This window comes from Phodopus roborovskii, unplaced genomic scaffold (assembly GCF_943737965.1).
Source record: "Phodopus roborovskii unplaced genomic scaffold, PHOROB, whole genome shotgun sequence".
Taxonomy (NCBI): domain Eukaryota; kingdom Metazoa; phylum Chordata; class Mammalia; order Rodentia; family Cricetidae; genus Phodopus; species Phodopus roborovskii.
The window spans coordinates 11,068,356-11,085,686 of record NW_026126585.1 but is presented as its reverse complement, the minus strand read 5'-3'; the positions used below and the strand labels follow the sequence as shown (position 1 = coordinate 11,085,686).

At 42.4% G+C, this 17,331-nt stretch overlaps 1 protein-coding gene across 1 annotated transcript in view; it reads left to right on the top strand.

Annotated features, from left to right (window-relative positions):
- Positions 1 to 17,331, top strand: part of Nckap5 (NCK associated protein 5) — an 806,966-nt gene that overhangs the window by 238,036 nt on the left and 551,599 nt on the right. Inside the window, exon 3 of the mRNA XM_051203949.1 lies at positions 11,863 to 11,936. Within this exon, the coding sequence (XP_051059906.1) occupies positions 11,863 to 11,936 (74 nt within the window). The remainder of the gene's footprint in view (positions 1 to 11,862; positions 11,937 to 17,331) is intronic.

Here is a 17,331-nt window from a genome sequence, read left to right as displayed (position 1 = left end):
ATTAGAAGAAATGTGTTTAATCAAACTTCTTGGCTTTTCTCTTAATCCAGTTTAAGCCAAACTGGTACAGCTATTTCTTCAACCAGTTACCCAGAATTTGTCCACTGCTGTGAGCTCTGGGAGCATCATGCTGTCAGTCTGGAGTAAACAAGGATGGCTTACAGTTCAAGTGGCCAAGGGGCCCTTCAGAGCCTAATTCCTATATTTCCCAGCCAGAGTGAGAAGCAAATACAGCCTTTAGCCAGAGAGACTGAGCTGAAAATGTGGCCCTTACAAAGTCTTGCAAGCTGATCTGCAGAAACTCTCCATTCTCTTCATCCTGTCTGTCTGTCTGTTTGGGTGGGCCGGGACAGAGGGACAGAGATTTCAAGATTTAAAGAGAGGTTTGGCTTTGTTCTGGTTAATAGTAGAGTTTGCCTGTCCTGTTGGTGATAGTTGGAGCTGTCAGGTACCTAAACAGACTTGCGTTTCTCGTTCTTAGCACCTACACAAATGTCCTCCAGAGTCTGGGAACCCCAGCTTGTTTGACCCCCAGAAGTAAGTGGCAATATTGGTAGCTGAGTTAGGGTCACCTGAAGTATACTTCAGTCTCTGGCCTTCTAGATGTAGAAATGAGAGCTCTTTCCATGATAACTAGCCTTATCCTTGTGTGTGACTCCTTATTGTAGCTAATTTAATTTTGTATGAAAAGCCCTGATAACTAATTATGTGATATTGCACACTCTGAAGAAATCCCTCCAAATATGTGCACAAATTTCCTGAAGTTCCCCATGACTCTTTAATAGCCATCGGTCACAGAAAACTGCCTTCTGGGATTGATTTAGCACATCTGTCCTGCATGTGGCTGATTGTGTGTGGGGATGGGGCACAGAGGATTCAGGGTAGATAAATGCCTTTGGTAAGTAAACTGTCTGAGGTGTTGCCCTAATGAGTATTTGAAACTGGAGTTCCTGGCCTTGGCGACTGTCCCACTCAGTGTCTAGTCCTTTCGCAGAATGGGGTCAGCGGCTCAGGGACTCACACAGATATATGCAGGCAGCAGGGGCAGCAATTATGGGGCTGGTGAGATGACTCAGCCACACCTGAGGACTGAGTGATTCTCAGAACCCGCAGTGGGGAAGGAGAGAACTGACCCCTGCAGGCTGTGCTTTGACCCCCATGTTCCCGGTGCATGCCTGACCACACATGTATAACACATGCCCATGAGATTTGCTCTGGCACATGCCTGACCACACATGTATAACAAGTGCCCATGAGATTTGCTCTGGCACATGCCTGACCACACAAGTATAACACGTGCCCATGAGATTTGCTCTGGCACATGCCTCACCACACATGTATAACTAATGTTCATGGGATTTAAGAAGAGTGGGAAGTACTAATCCAGGTGGCCCTGTATAGTGTTGTCCCTGATCCTGAGCATCAGCTCATCTTCACCCTGGTTCATAGTGAACACAAACTCAGGCCACACACACAACTGTAAAACTCTAGCTTTTGCTTCTTTTTTGTTATCTTAATTAAGCTTGATTTTTTTTAACATAATGCAAGGGAATAATGCCAGGAATTACCTGTAGCCGCAAATGGATTGTGACACTTCAGGGATGATGGGGTGGTTTGGGCACAGGGAAGGAAGGGCTGCAGTAACACAGTAGATGCTTAGTGAGCTCAGTATCACCTGATGTGTGCTAGCTAAGGGCCCTCTATATCCATAGATGGGGATTTGGGGTGCAACGCTACAGAGTGGCCAGGATGACCGTGCTGGCCGGAAGAGCACACTGGCAGAGCTGCCGAGGCTGACTGACAGTAATCAGAAGGATGCTTCCTGAAGCAGGCATTTAGCTTAGGCTGCAGGTACCATTTTCATCAGACCTTAGAATAGAGAAGGTAAGCGGAGGTCAGATTGTGGGAAGGAGGAAGCCATCCACTCCAGCACAACTCAACTTCAGGGAAGGCTGGGCACCCAGATGAGGGCTCTAGAGACAAGGTCTCTCTCTGTCCGAACTGAACTTTAGCATGTGCTACAGTTTTTCTGCCTCAGTTCTTGAATAGGAGAAGAGTCTAGATGCCTACAGCTGTGCTCATCTTGTCCCTCAACAGATGAGAAACCCCTTTCCTTATGAGTCAGAGATGGCTCACAGTTAGAGCAAAATGGCTTTCTAATTACCTTTCAAACAGGGGAGCAGGGCTATTTACTTCTGGTGGCACCAGCCCTCCAGGGAACCACCAATAAATGCTCTTTTTAATCAGAGGAGTGTAATCACTTCAGACCACAAGACACTTGGGGCTCTTCTGAGGATGATTTCAAATTCCTCCACATATAACATGCTGCAGAGCTCAGGGCAGAGGATGCTGGGAGCGGATCCTGTTTACCCTTGGTCTCCTGGTAAAGAGAAGTACCTGGTACCTAGTTTCCATGTGACCTGGGGAGGACATGCAGGGTGATGGTCTGTTAGTCCAGTGTTTACCAAACACGGGCTCCTAAAGTTCAGTGAGGTCAGAGTCTCCTGGGTAATTTTCTAAAACCCACAGGTTGCTCGACTCCTCCACCGCTGGAGAAGAGTGGTCTGAAAAAATCTCTGAGAATTCACATTTCTCACAAGTTTCCTAATGATATTTGTGAGGCATCTGTATCCTAAGCCACTCTGTTGTTAGAAACTATGCTAATCATCCCGTGTGATGACATCTAATTGTCCTGGAAGCTATGTGATCCTCATCCTAGGATGCCAACCAAGGCCTAGGCATGGTTCTCAGGAAGCCAAGCAGAAGGAGACATCATTTTAATTTCAGAGATATGGATGTACCCACAACTGCCTTTTCTTTGATAGAGCTGGCTGATCCTGTATGTTAGAATGAGGACTGCTCTGCAGAAGGGGTACCCAGCCCTTCATCTGGGGAGAGACCATTACCAAAAGAGAATATCCTCTCTCTCTCTCTCTCTTTCTCTCTCTCTCTCCCTCTCCCCCCCCCATTTCCAATACTCATTTGCATTGCCAAAGTTCTCATGGTGGATGGCACTTTTGTCAACCAATAGGAGACAAACCTGTGGGCATGTCTGTGAGGGAATCTCTAGGCTGGGATAATTGAGGTGGTAAAACCTGCACACACACACACACACACACACACACACACACACACACACACACACACACACTTAAATCAGAACAAGGACAGAGTTTTAAGATTCTTAGTCATATTCCCAAGAACTAGGAGCAAGCATGCTGGACTGTACTAAAACATTTGTAGAATGACTGATTATGACGTGTTTGCATTGCCATTCATCTTCTGGAGAGGGCAGTGATACGTAATAAGGCTAATGATGAGCCGGCCCCTGTTCTGTAAGCTGGTGATCTGCAAGGAGTGATGTTCAGAACAGCAGAGGTTATCTCCTGGACATTGTTAGAGGTGCAGTCTTCCTGGCTCCTGCCACACTCACCAAATCAAATTCTGGGACTGGGCGGGGCAATCTGTGTTAGCCCCTAGAATAAATGAGAACACTTAATGGAAGCAATTCAATGGTGTCCTCTCTAGGGGGCGCTGCAATCCAGTCCCTGTGTGGGAGTCTCTAAAAAGACCTTCAGGCTGGAACAATGACTATTGCTCTTGGCTACCCCCCCCCCCACCCCAGTATCAAGTTTTATTCTAAACACTGAGATTGCAAAGAGCTTATATCTTTCTGTGTTTAAGAAAGAAGTCTGGCTTCACCTGGTGAGAGGACAGGTTTGAGGAGTCATTGGAGATAAGACTAGAACATGACTGGCTATATTTTGAAGGCCAGTGATAATAATGAGCTTAAGGGCCATGGCCAGCGGTAGTGAGGGAAATGGCATTTTGTGGTCCAATGTTCAGGTGAACCGCATGTCTGTGGCATCACAGTGCAGCCATGCAGAGGCCCCACTGGTCATTTCCTGCCTGCTGTGATGTACTATTGGTATTTAGATTTGTCCTTGAGCTTTCTGTGGACAAATTATTCCATTTGGAGTGGCCGGGGACCCAGAGTAGGTTTTCCAATTACACAAAGCTCTATAGTGCTTCCTGTCAAGACAGGGAGGGAGGTTTGATAGGACTCTGGTAACTGCACCATTTATTTCCTTCTGGTGACTTTTTTTGTACATACAGCCCTCTGCCATGCTGAGAAACGACATGCTCCTGACTTGCAAAACTCATTCATTCACTCATTCATTTATTTAATCACCTCCGAGTGACTGATGTTCTGAGTGCTAAAGTGCATACTGGAGTATACAGAAAGGAAGGCCTGAACCTTGCAGAGTCGGCAGCTCATACAGGGGGACCCGATCAGAGTTACGGTTCCCACTTTAGTAAAAGAGGAACTAGAATTGAACCTTGCTTCTGGTACAGGGCAAGAGCAGGGAACAGAAAACACTTCAGATCTCAGAGAGAGGGGGCAGTGGCTTGCAGAGACTACCAAGAGTGAGTGAACCTGGTAGAAAACATCACGAGTGGTGAGTGGCAGAACCCAGTCATGAGATACAGACCAACGGGGAATGTGAGTGCCCTTCCTGCGGACGTGCTCCTCAGTGGCTTGACTAGAGAGGCTGTGGTGAAGGGGCTTCAGCAGCAGCAAGCTTCTGATTGCCTGAATGGGAAAGAAATTAGAGGAGGGTAAAGAAGGTAGAAGTAATCTGCTAAAGCTGGGGTTCCTGAATTGATTTGTTTGTGGTGTTTAACACACGAAGATCTCCTTGGTGATATATGCATATGTATATAATGATTATGGTATATGCACGTATAAATGAATGTATACATGCGTGTGAATGCATATGGAAGGGTACACTTGTCTATTTGTGCATGTGTGGAGGCCGGATGTCTATGTTGAGTGTCTTCTGTCACACTCCACCCTTTGTTTTGACACAGGGTCTCTCACTGAACCTGGCCCTGGTCATTTTGGCTCATTTGGCTGGACTATAAGCCCTCAAGGTCTGCTTTTCTCTGCCACCACCACTGGGATTACAGGGGTGCTCTGTCAGGCCAGTCCTGGATTTAATGAGGAATTGGGATTAAAACTCAGGCCTCATGTACAGCAGGCACCTTGCCCACTTAGCCATCTTCCCAGCCCGTAATTCCTCTCTATTACCTTGCTGCAACTATGCTCATCCATGCATTCCCAAGATGGGGATGTTTAGCATTTTACATTTGCTGTACAGATGTACCTTTCCATTAGGATGACAAAATAATTTTGTTCAAGGGAAATATCTCTTGTTACAGTAGTTAGTCATTTCCTAAGTGTGGAAATTCTTGCATCTACAAAGTTTCCATTGCCTCTAACATCTGGCTTCCTTGTGGTTGCATCTCTGCCTGGAGGTGGGTTGGGAATTCCATTGGCAGGATTTCACAAACTCTGCAGCCGTAAATTATGCTAATTAAAATAGAGAGATTGTGGGGAGTGCTTTTGGAGTTCTGCAAGCTTTAATAGACAGTTATATTTGCAACTCCATTCCAAGTGAGTGATACCTAAGAGCTTCACATTCTTAGGATTCAGTTCTAATGGGCTCCCTTAGAACTGACCTATTTTAGATAATGACAGGTTCTATCAAATACTGCAGAAACACACTGCCATCATGTGTATCTCCAAACCTCTGATTCCTTTCAGTGTCTCCTACTGATTGCTCCAAAATGTTAGAATTAAGTGAAAGGCAAACTTCCTAAACTACGTCTTTAAAAGGATTCAAATTTGCATATGTTTTAGCCACAGAACAGATGTCTCTTTAATGCTATACCTTTGAAAAATTTAAAAACCACAGTATATAAATCCAACTTGCTGTAACACAATTCTTCTTGCCTTCTTAATTCTTGCTTCAGTTAAATCTTTTCCTCAGAACACTGACAAGGACAAGGAGAAAGGGGACTCACTCGTGGACTGAGATTATGGTAGAGGAAATGGTTTCACTGAAGGAGCTTTGACCCTGTCGGGTAAAATGGAATGAGAGTTTCCTCTTTGTGGACTGCATTCTGAGTCTTCATTTTGACAGCTAATATTCAGCCCCCTCACTGTGTGCTGTGGCCACACAGCATCCAAACTGTAGAAGGAGAAACACGCGGAGAGGAAATTAAGTTCACTTGAGGTGTTGCCCTATCCTACTCAGTTTTTTAAAATCTCCCATTGAATTTCATTCCTGTAGTTTTCCAATTGGGCCAAATATCTTGACTCCCATTTTATTTAATGGGGTTGCTTCTCCAAGGTCAAGGATACCTGATCATGGCCTACACACACAGCTTAGAATTATCCTACCTGATGTACTCCATTATGGCTGAAGGACACATGAAGTGTTATGGACTCCAAATTAAAAAAAAAAAAATGACAGAATGAAATTCACACACATACACACTCTTTCCCCTACCTCTAATTTTCTTTCCAATTCTCTCCAATTTTCCCCCCTCCTCTCTCTCTCTCTCTCCCTCTTTCCCATGAATGCATGTGCGCATGCACGCACGCACGCGCGCGCGCGCGCGCGCACACACACACACACACACACACACACACACACACACACTGATCAGTACGTGAACATGAGAAAATCTCTGTATCTGATGACAAAGACTCAGCATTGGGATTGACAATCCATTGAGTTTAACGAGATAGTCCAAGAACTTTACCTACTAGTCCCCAAACGTTAGGTCTGATAAGTTTGTTTTGGTAAATAGCAATTACAAAGCTAAGGTGGCCCAAGATTATCTTGGCTGTCTGCCTGAAAAATGTCATCTTCGCACCGTCCCCTTGGTCTTATCAGTCAAGGTTCATCCATCAGCAGAAGCTTGCATACAGGGTCAGCGTCTCCAGAAAACTTGAGTTCATAAGCTCTGCAAATAGAAAAAGCTTGAGGCTCTGGAAGGGACAAATGGGTAGTGTCCTCATTTTGAGAAGGGAGAGCTCTTGAGAGGAGGTGGGCAGGGCTCTGAAGAGAGCTATGTGTCTTGCACAGCATGCACCATGGTATACACTTACTTACACTTCATCACACCTCGACATTGCTAAGTATCATTTACCCTTCTGAGAAAGACAAGGAAGCTGAGGCATGCAACAGGATTTGAAGCAGCTCTGTCACTGAGTCAGAAAGTGTTTGTCATTATTGCGGGAACTGGAGTTACAGGTAGCTGTAAGGCACAGTATGGGGTGCTGGGAACTGAACCCAGGTCCTCTGTAGCGCTCTTAGCTACTGAACCACCTTTACAGCTCCATTACTGTACTTGTCAACTTGAATGCCCATGGGCTGAACATGAGGACACCACTCAGTGCAGGAGCTGTAATCCAAACTGTTTCCCAGGGTGCATGCATCCATTCCGGCCTAAACCTGACTACACTGCAGACTCTTCGCTCTCATTCATATTCCCAGACCTCGCTGTCCTCTGTTTTCTTTTCCAAATAACCGCACTGGGCTTTTATTATTATCTGACTTCAATGCATGCCGTAGTCGGGTCCCTTTCTCTTCCCTTTCTTGTCTCTTCTTAAAAAGGCTTTATGAGGCTGGGGTCAGTGGCACATGCCTTTAATACCAGGACTCAGAAGTTCAAGACTACATAGGCCTGTATAAAGAGTTTGAGGCTAGTCATGGCTAGTGAGACACTGTCAAGAGACAGACAGACGTAGAGAGATAAACATATATGGCTTTATGATAAAGTACCTTTTGGTCTTAGTTGTTTTTCCCTTTGCTGTGGCAAAATATGTACCAAAAAAAAAAAATAATAACCTGTGTGTGGAAGGGTTAGTTTTGGCTTACAGGTCAAGGGTACAGTCTATCATGGCAGCAGGAGCGTGAGGTATCTGGTCATGTGGCTTCTGTAGTCCGGGAATAAAGAGAGGTGAATGCTGGAATTCAGCTCACCTTTTTCTTCACCCTAAGACCCCAGCCAGGGAATAGTGACTCCTACTTTTAGAGAGGTTTTCCCCACTTCAATTCATTGAATCTAGATAATTTCTCCCAGGCACAACTGAAATCTAACCTAATCTAGATAATTCCTCAAGGATGTGCCTGGAGACTTATCTCCTAGGTAACTCTAGATCCTGTCTTTGTTAGCCATCAGCCTGTCTTCATGTCAGGTCATTTCTGTCAGCTGTCAGTTTCCTCCATAGCTCGCATGGGCCTGGTTGAAATAACTACGTTCATTTATTTCTCCCTCAACACAAAGTAAGCTCCCTGAGAGAGTGACCTTCTCCTTCAACATGATATATCTACACATTATGGCATGCTGCTTGGCACAGGACAGTGTTTAAAGTGTCATTGACTTAAAAAGGAAGAAGTGAATGAAACATGTTTCTGCTTATGATAAATGTTTAGGTTTATTTTTCCAAAGGAAATTATTGCAGAATAGATGTTTGATAATGTCAAGCATTTTCAAATATGGGTCAGTATTGATCAGAATGCTGGAAACTATAGGTTATCTGCTGCATCTTCCTACCACAGTGAAGATTTCTGCTTTATAGGAGAGTGGGAAAGAGGGAAAGAGGGAGGGAGGGAGAGGGAACTGGGATCGATATGTAAAATAAAAAAAAATAATTGTGAAGACTGGGCAGTGGTGGCACATGCCTTTGATTCCCGCACACAGGAGGCAGAGGCAGGCAGATCTCTGTGAGTTCAAGGCCATCATTGTCTACATAATGAGTTCCAGGACAGCCAAGGCTACACAGATAGACCCTGTCTCAAACAAACAAACAAAGAAAGCAAGCAAGTTATTATACATGTTTAATTAGCATATATAATATTGACTCTCATTAGATTTCATATTTATCTATATCTAATAAAATGTGTCTTGCTGTTTTCACCCTCTAGCTGACTTCCCGTGTGTAGTTTTCTTATCCCTGAAAGTCTGCCTTCTACTTCCATGTCTCTCTGTCTCTGTCTCTCACACACAGAGAGATACACACGTACTCACATGCACACTGTCTACTTTTATTCTCTCTCTGTCTCTTTCTCTCTCTCTGTGTGTGTGTGTGTGTGTGTGTGCGCTCGTGTAACATTTTCTTTATCCACTCATCTAATGATGAACATCTGTGCTTGCAACAATAATCATGGATATGCAAGGATCTCTGACCTGCTTCAATTTCAACACACCCAGCTTTTTTATTTAAGGTCTCACTCTCTGAAAATGCATATCAGTCCACTAGGCATATGACTTTTTACCTGAGTATTTGTTACAGAACTGTAATATCCCATTCATTCATTCATTCATTCATTCATTCATTCTTTCTTTCTTTCTTTCCTTATCTTTTTCTTTTTTGTTTTGTTTGATGTTTTTTTTTTTTTTTTTTTTTGAGACAGGGTTTCTCTGTATTGTTTTGGAGCCTGTCCTGGAACTCACTCTATAGACCAGGTTGGCTTCAAACTCACAGAGATCTGCCTGCCTCTGCCTCCAGAGTGTTGGGATTAAAGGTGTGTGCCACCAGTGCTCGGCTAAGAACGGTAAAATCTTAAATAATAATTTTTAGAGACATTTGGCACTCTGAAAATGCATTATATTTGCATGCTAAAATGTCTTTGGAAAGGTAGTAAAGTGGTCCTCAGGTTCAGCTGTGTACATCCTGGGACACAGGCTCAGGTCTGGAATCTTCCAAGGGCTCCAGCTCGACTCTTAGCCACACTCCACTCTCCCATTAAGTGAATATCCCCATAGAAGTGAGAGATTATGTATAGTGTTTAATAATGGATCTATACTTCAGAAAGGAAAGTATCAATATTAACTAGAGCTCCTGGCGTATTTCAGAACCCACAGAAATAAAACAGCAGGTTTCCCGACAGCTGTACTATTGAAACCAGTGTGTATCATTCAGTCTCTGCTGGCTGTGGCGGAGAAGCAGCGATCTTCAGGTTAGCTCTTCAAGCCGTAGAGGAAAAGATATTCAGAGTGGTGCAGTAGCACTTAGCATCTTACACGCTACGTTTGCAAGTTAGCCACCGAAGCACTATCGTATATGGGCCATGTATTCAGAAATAACGAATTCAGAATTCTGATTTCACAGGCTACAGATATTCCTATAGGATTTTCATGGCTTTAGTAACACAAATAAGTTTATGTACAATGTTAAAATAGCATACAAAGTAATGGATTTGGAGGCTGGAGAGATAACTCGGTGGCTTAGAGAAGCTGTGCTTGCAGATACCCTGCTTTTGATACCCAGCAGCCGCATCAGGTGGTATGCACCGTCTATAACTTTACCTAAATCGGTAAAATACCCCCACCATGACTATTTTAAGAGATAGAAGAAAAACTCCAAGAGCCACTAGAAGGTGGAAAGACTTCACATGCTCATGGATTGACAGAGTTAATAACATAAAAATGCCATATTACCAGTCATCTATAGTTGCAATACAGTTTCCATCAAAACACCAAGCTCTAGGGAAAGCAATCCTGAAATCCATATGGAAACACCTAAGACTTGGAACAGCCAAAGTAATCTTCAAATGAAACATCCATGCTGGTTGTGTTACACCCCTCAACCTGAAATTGTACTATTAAGCCACAGAGAGGAAAGCAGTATGGCGCGTCACAGACACACACATGTAGACCAGTGCAGCATAATAGATGACCCAGAGCTAAACCCACACAGCTTCAATCATGTGATTTTAATAAATGAATTCATCATATATTGGATAAAAGACTGCCTCGTTTGCGTCACATTTTCATGGAACAGGATGTGCCTTACTTTTTAGCTGTTCTTAGATGCTAAAAAAGACTAAACTCACACAAGTGTAGTTATAAATCACATGTATATGTAAGAAGGTGAAGGTGTAGATGTAAGAAAGTGAATGTGGCCATAGAATATGGCACCCATATAAAATGTTCTACATAGTTTATTTTTACTTGAAATTGACTACTCCTGCCAGCCCCAGGGATGGAGAGATGACTCAGAGGTTAAGAGCACTGGCTGCTCTTCCAGAGGTCCTGAGTTCAGTTCCCAGCAACCGCATGGTGGTTCACAACCATCTATGAGATCTGGTGTCTTCTGTCATGCAGGCAGAACAATGTATCCATAATAAATAAATAACTTCTTAAAGTATGAATGGCGGAATGGAAGGAAGGGAGGGAGGGAGGAAGGGAGAAAGAAAGAATGAATGAAAGAAAGGAAATGCCTACCTCAAGACCAGTAAATCCAAGGCCTCTACATACATGTAATATTTCTTCTCCAGTAGAGCGTGTGGACTCCAGTGTTCATAAACATGAAATGCTGGCATTTTTTGTAAGTCAGGAGTTTCCCACTGACTCAATAAACCTAAGATTCACTTTGGGCGTTTCTTTCTAGAAGTTTCATGAGGTAGAGAAGTGACGTTGTGTTCAAATGACCTCATGTGTAGACTGTGTCTGCTTAGGCTTCTAGAACTGGGGAGAGGGATGAAAGGGTTATCTCGTGTTAAAAAGGTCTTGGACAGATAGAGATGTAGTCTCAGAGCACAGTAACTGTTCCTGTGACTTCCCATGCATGTGTGCACACAGGAATGACAGAAGTCAACCTCAGTTATCTTTTCCAGGGTGCTGTCATTTTATTTTTCATGACAGCGTCTGCCATTGATCTAGAACTCACCAATTCTAAGTTGATGAACCAGAAGACTCAATGATCTATCTCCCTTTCCCCATGGCCAGCGTTATAAACACAGGTCACTACACCTAACTTTAAGTTTTTAAACATGGGTTCTGGGGATTGAACTCAGGTCCTCATTGACCCAGTAAACAATCTCCCCATCCTACAGTGATTTTTCTTTTTGCAGTGGCTTTGTATTTCATATGGCAAACTGATGAAATAAACTACTTCAAAATGAAAGCTTCAATATTGTTTTGAAAATTTCGAGTGTAATTTCCAGTGAATGAACATGCATCTGTAGTGAGTTTTTATTCCTCTTGCTCTATTTTTTGCAGGAATACATGGACTCGAATAAATGCATTGAACACTTGCTGACACAACTCAGGGATCAAACCCGAAGTCTGTGGCGGTGAGTTCATTCACACTCCTATCTCTGTAGGCTCAGCTAGTATCTTCCATAGCTTTAGATTTTTTTAATTATGTTATGAATTTCAAAGCCAGTATTTGGGCATCCAAGGCAAGCATTTTATGTCCTGTGCTGAATTCTGGTAACTTGTCTTGATCACGGAACAGGAAATGAGCTGGATTATATGCATCTCCTTCTACATGATGTCTAACTAACTACTTGTGTACACATGATCACCAGAGGTTATGCAGAATCCCGCTTCCTAGAGTGTCAGTCATAGTCTCTGGAGGGTTCACATCGCACAAACAACTGGAAACAAGAACAGACTTCTGAATGTTCTGATTCCAAATCAAGCCGGCAATGATGCCGAGGTTTCCTGCAGCTTGTACCGATGTCACAACCTTCATTCTGAGCATACCTCATACTTGTCAAGCTGTGTAGCACTGCCATGCCAAATGCTGCCTAAGGCACATGCCTCAGCAACCAGAGCTGCTGTGTTACGATGTTTAGTGTCTTTATTGTACTTTATTATTTTTTTAATGATCTGAGAGAAACAGGTTTCACTGCAAAGGAAAAAAACAAAACAAACAAATAAACAAACAAAAAAAAACAAAAACAAAAACAAAAAAAAACCCAAAAAAATATTTCCTACTGGTGATCCACAGCATGGAAGCAACACATTAAGACATTAAGATATATTTGGACTGTGCCACATTAGAATGTTTGATTTTTAAATCGATGGTTAAGTCGCTAACTTGAGTTTCATAAAATGATCTGTTAAATGAATTTTGGCATGGAATTAGGACAGAAATTCCATCAGTTTTAATGGCCCTAGACATACTTCTGCCTTTTTGCACTGTGCATTTATGTGAAGTAGTATTCACAAAATTGACAGTTGTGAGATAAAAATATCAGCTGATTATGAAAATATTGAAGATTTGTTTTTTGTTTCTTACAGTGTCAGATATTCATCCAAGACTTAATTGCTTATGTAAAAGTAAACAAACATATCCATCTTGTTAGTTTTTAAATTTGCATCTATTTTTAGTAAATAATAAACCTACATAACTTTTTTTATAGAAAGAATAGCTTTAAAGTTAATTTCTGTATAATGTATTATCAGTAGATGCTTGGTTTGATGCTTCTTTATATGTGTGTGTATCTAGAGCTATATAACAATTTTAGCAGTGAAAAGTGGCCACAAGAAAAAAATAATATGATCAAATATATTGTATAAACATAGGATGTTTGGAAAGAGTGTCTTAAGATACTCTAGTTTTAAAATGTAATAAGTTAGAGAATGGCATTTATAGTTAAAACAAGCAAACGGCTGGTGACCTTAGTCCTGAGGTCTAAGATTTGCTTAGAGCAAGCAGGTAGGAATGCCACATAGCAAATTTAGAAGTAGACACAAATTCCCTACAAACTTCCATGCTCAAAGATCATTGAGGACATCAGGTTTCTGGTTATTCATGTGAGAAGGTTGGTCCAGGAAGATTTCTGTGTAATATCTTTTTCATATTGAGATTTTGCTTTACATGGTGGGCTCTGACTCTGGGTTAGGAAGTACCCTGTATCAGAAATTGGTAACATGGAAATGAAACTCGCAAGTCAGTTAGTCATCCCCAGGTCCCTTGGGAATGGCCTGGAAAGTTGGCTGTGATGTCATTAGTTAGTTTTCTGTGGTCCTATGAGTGTGTCTTTTGTAGGTTCCATGACGATGTCTGAATTCCTTTCCCTAAAGTTTCTGCAGCTCTTAGATTTTGAAATGCATTTGCTAGTCCATTATTACATGTGTGTCATACTACATGAGAATTGTCTCATGAGCTGTCCTTGTCCCAAGAGGAAGGGAAACAAAGTCCTATAGATATTTCTTTACCTGTCCATTTTTTACCTCTTGGAGGGCAGGGTTTTCTCCGTTCTAACCTCAAATTTTCCCCTACAAAAGTAGTTCTAGTTTGGGATAAAGTGCTGTATATTTTCCTTTGTTCGGCTCATGCATGATCTTCGGTCATAGCAATAAAAAAATAATTCTGGTTCCCTATGTAAAAAATACTACTGGAAGAATGTATCAGTTGACCCATAATTTTTTAAAATATATTTTTATTAATTAAGAACTTCACATATACATAAATGTATTTTTATACATCTTTATTTACTCTTTTTATTCATATTTACTCTTCATTCTTCCCTCTAATTCCTTCAAATCCATCTTTTACCTTTCCATCCCCTTATAACTCTGGTCCTCTTTTTCTTTTTCTTTCATATACATATGTGTGTGTGTTTGTGTGTGTGTGTGTGTGTGCATGTTTGTGCTTGCAGGTGCATGGTTTGTTCATGTGGAGTTCTAAGGTTGATGTTAGGAATCGTCCTCATTACTTTTCCATCTTGTTCTTTGAGGCAAGGTCTCTCATTCAAATCTAGAATTTACTGACATGGCTAGTCTTGTTACACAGCTTGTTGTGGGATCTTCCTTTCTTCCTAGTAAGAGATTATGTCTCAAAATTCAAGGTGGACAGCATATAAAAAATGACCTATGAGGTTGACCTCCAGCCTAGACACACACACACACACACACACACACAAGAATAAGGAGATCTGCAGAAGACAACTGTATTTGCAGAGGTCCAGATGCCCACCCATAGACTTAAGGTTACCATGCATGCTGTTAGGTTTTGTCAGATGGCAGAAAGAAGAGTCAGCTGGAAAGAGAGACTCTCAAGTGAGAAATTGCTTCCATCAAATTGGCTTGGCCTGTGGCTATGGTGTTTTCTTGATTGCTGAGTGATGTGAGAGGGCCCCACTGGGCATTTGGGACATTTGGATGAGAGCTTGGAAGCTAGCCAGAAAGCAACATCTCTTTCCCATCTCTGCTTTTGTCCCTGTCTCCAGGTTCCTGCCCTGACTGCCCTCGGTGATAGAGCACATTGCAAGTTTAAACTAAGTAAACTCCTTTGTCCCCATGTTGATTTGGTCATTTCAAGAGAAAGCATACTAGGACACCAAGTTCATAATCATTGAAGTGTTTCAACAAACTCTAGTGAAGCTGGCTATTTCATTGCCATAGGAATAGGGTTGTCACTCACTGCCTGCCAGGAACACACATTGTGACAACCTAACACACCTGCAGTGACTTTCCTAGTATTTACCAGAGGACATTAATATCTCATGTCCCTGAAGAAAATCACTGTTTTTAAATGAAACACACATGTTAGCCTTGTCCTAAGTGTAGACCCAGAAATATCAGTAGCCTGAGTCACTGCAGATATATTAAGAAAATATACTGTGACCAAACAAATGTGGAAAAATACTAGGTGACACACAGTTGTAAAAATTTCTTGGGGCCCTTACCATTGTTCATACGTGTTACACATATGTAAGGGGGAAAACAACTGAAGAAGGTACTGCATGTCAGCCTCTTGCCTCCACAAATGAGTACGCCCCCCCACACACACACAGAGGCAGACACCCTCCCCAAACTGACCCATTTTGGCGCACCTTAGGAGATGGTATGTTAGTGTTGATACCTAAATATATAACAGAAAACTTGAACCTTCCTTCCATGCTTTTAGTCCTAAAGATAATGGGCAAGATAGCTTGGTAGTGAGACTTAATGGCAGTGTGAGAAGTCTAAACTGTCAACAAGTGAATGTGTGCTTCAGGAGAGCCAGAACCAAGTGCTTGCAAGTGCTGTCTGTCTGTCTGTCTGTCTGTCTGTCTGTCTGTGTAGGCAAAAAGACATAGGAGATCTGGTATTTCTTTGGTCGCTGTCAATCATTTTTTTTTTTTTTTTAAGACAGACTCTCTCATTTACCTGGAATTCCTCAATTGGGCTGGACTGCTAAGCCAGGGAGACCAGGGATCCACTGGACTCTGCTTCCAAAGATCTGAGGTTATGGGTGCATGCCACCATACCTGACTTTTTTAACATAGTTTCTGGGGATCCAAACTCAGGTCCTCATATTTGCATGGCAAGTAGTTTATTGAATGAGTCATCTCCCTAGACTGAAACTCTAGCTTTTTGTTTTGTTCTGTTTTGTTTTTCTCCATCACGTTTCAGTAGGGCAGATGAAGCCTCAATAACTAATCCCAAGAATCTATGAAGTATTGATCACAAACTGTTTGCCTTGGTAAAGCACTTAACTGCTGCTTCCCAGGGGGCACAGTTCCTGCACTGGCAGAAAGAGTGCAGCGCTTAATTGAACAACATGCGTAGAGCATGTTAGAAGAAAAGCCGCGAAGCCCCTCCCCTCCAGCCATCAAATGATTTGAACAAGTCTAAAATTCTTGAAAAATAGAACTCTCCTTTGCTTTCTGGTTTGAGTGTGAGCCTTACCCTGAGGGAAGGAATTTAGAATGAATATAATTTTGCTTTCATTCTCTGGATTCAGATGTTTCCCCAAAAGCAATGAAGACAGGAATAAAATGACCCTCACCCCAAAGATTCATCCATGCTCCCTGTAATAGTGAGGTTTTCTACACTTTTCCCATAGAAGCGTTGGCATCCCATGCCTCTAATGAAGTTACTTCCTGAAAAGAACTCTTTCCCGACACAGACAGAATTCCATTTTTGGGCCAGCTTAGAAGGTAAAGATGCTTCTCCACACACAAGCCTGATGACCAGAGTTTCATCTCTGGGACCCACATAGTAGAAAGAGAACGGATTTCTGTAATTTATCCCCAGACCTTCACAGGTATACAGACACACACACACACACACACACACACACACACACACACACTGTGTGAAAACAGTATTTCAAAAAATGCTTCGGTAGTTATTCAGTGTGTGTGTGTTTAAAAGAATAATATTAAAATTGTCCATTGGAAGCCGTGTATCATTCTAGCCCTGAGAGGAAAAGTCTTTAATGCTCAACTGAAAAAAAAAAGGGGGGGGGGGGCTCATAGTTGTAAAGCATAGGTACAAACAAAAGCTGATCCCACATCACTTTCAGCGTTGGCTGTCTCAGAGTCTGAGATTTTCATCCCATGCATCTTGACTCTCAGAATTATGCTACCCAGCCTCTTCAAGAGTTAGTATACCTCTTTCCTCATGGAGCTAATTGATGTAGACTAAGGAGACATGAGTATTAAAATACCTTGCCTCTGCTGTAATCATAGGCCTCCACTGTGGGGGGGGGTTTAATTGGCAACGTGCAAACTTACTCTGCTTAACAGTGGACATAGTGGACATAAAATAAGAGCTGCAGCTTGTTTAAATCCCTTCAAGAGATAAAGAACTACCTCTGGGGAGAGGAGGTTAGATAAGTAGCAGAGGCAGAATTCAGTGCTCTCTAACAAGGAGAGTGAAAGGGAACCCCATGCCAGCTCTCCAACAGCTCCGGGACACCTCCCCAAAGCCACAGGCGATGAAGCTGTTGGTTCCCCTCTTCTCAAC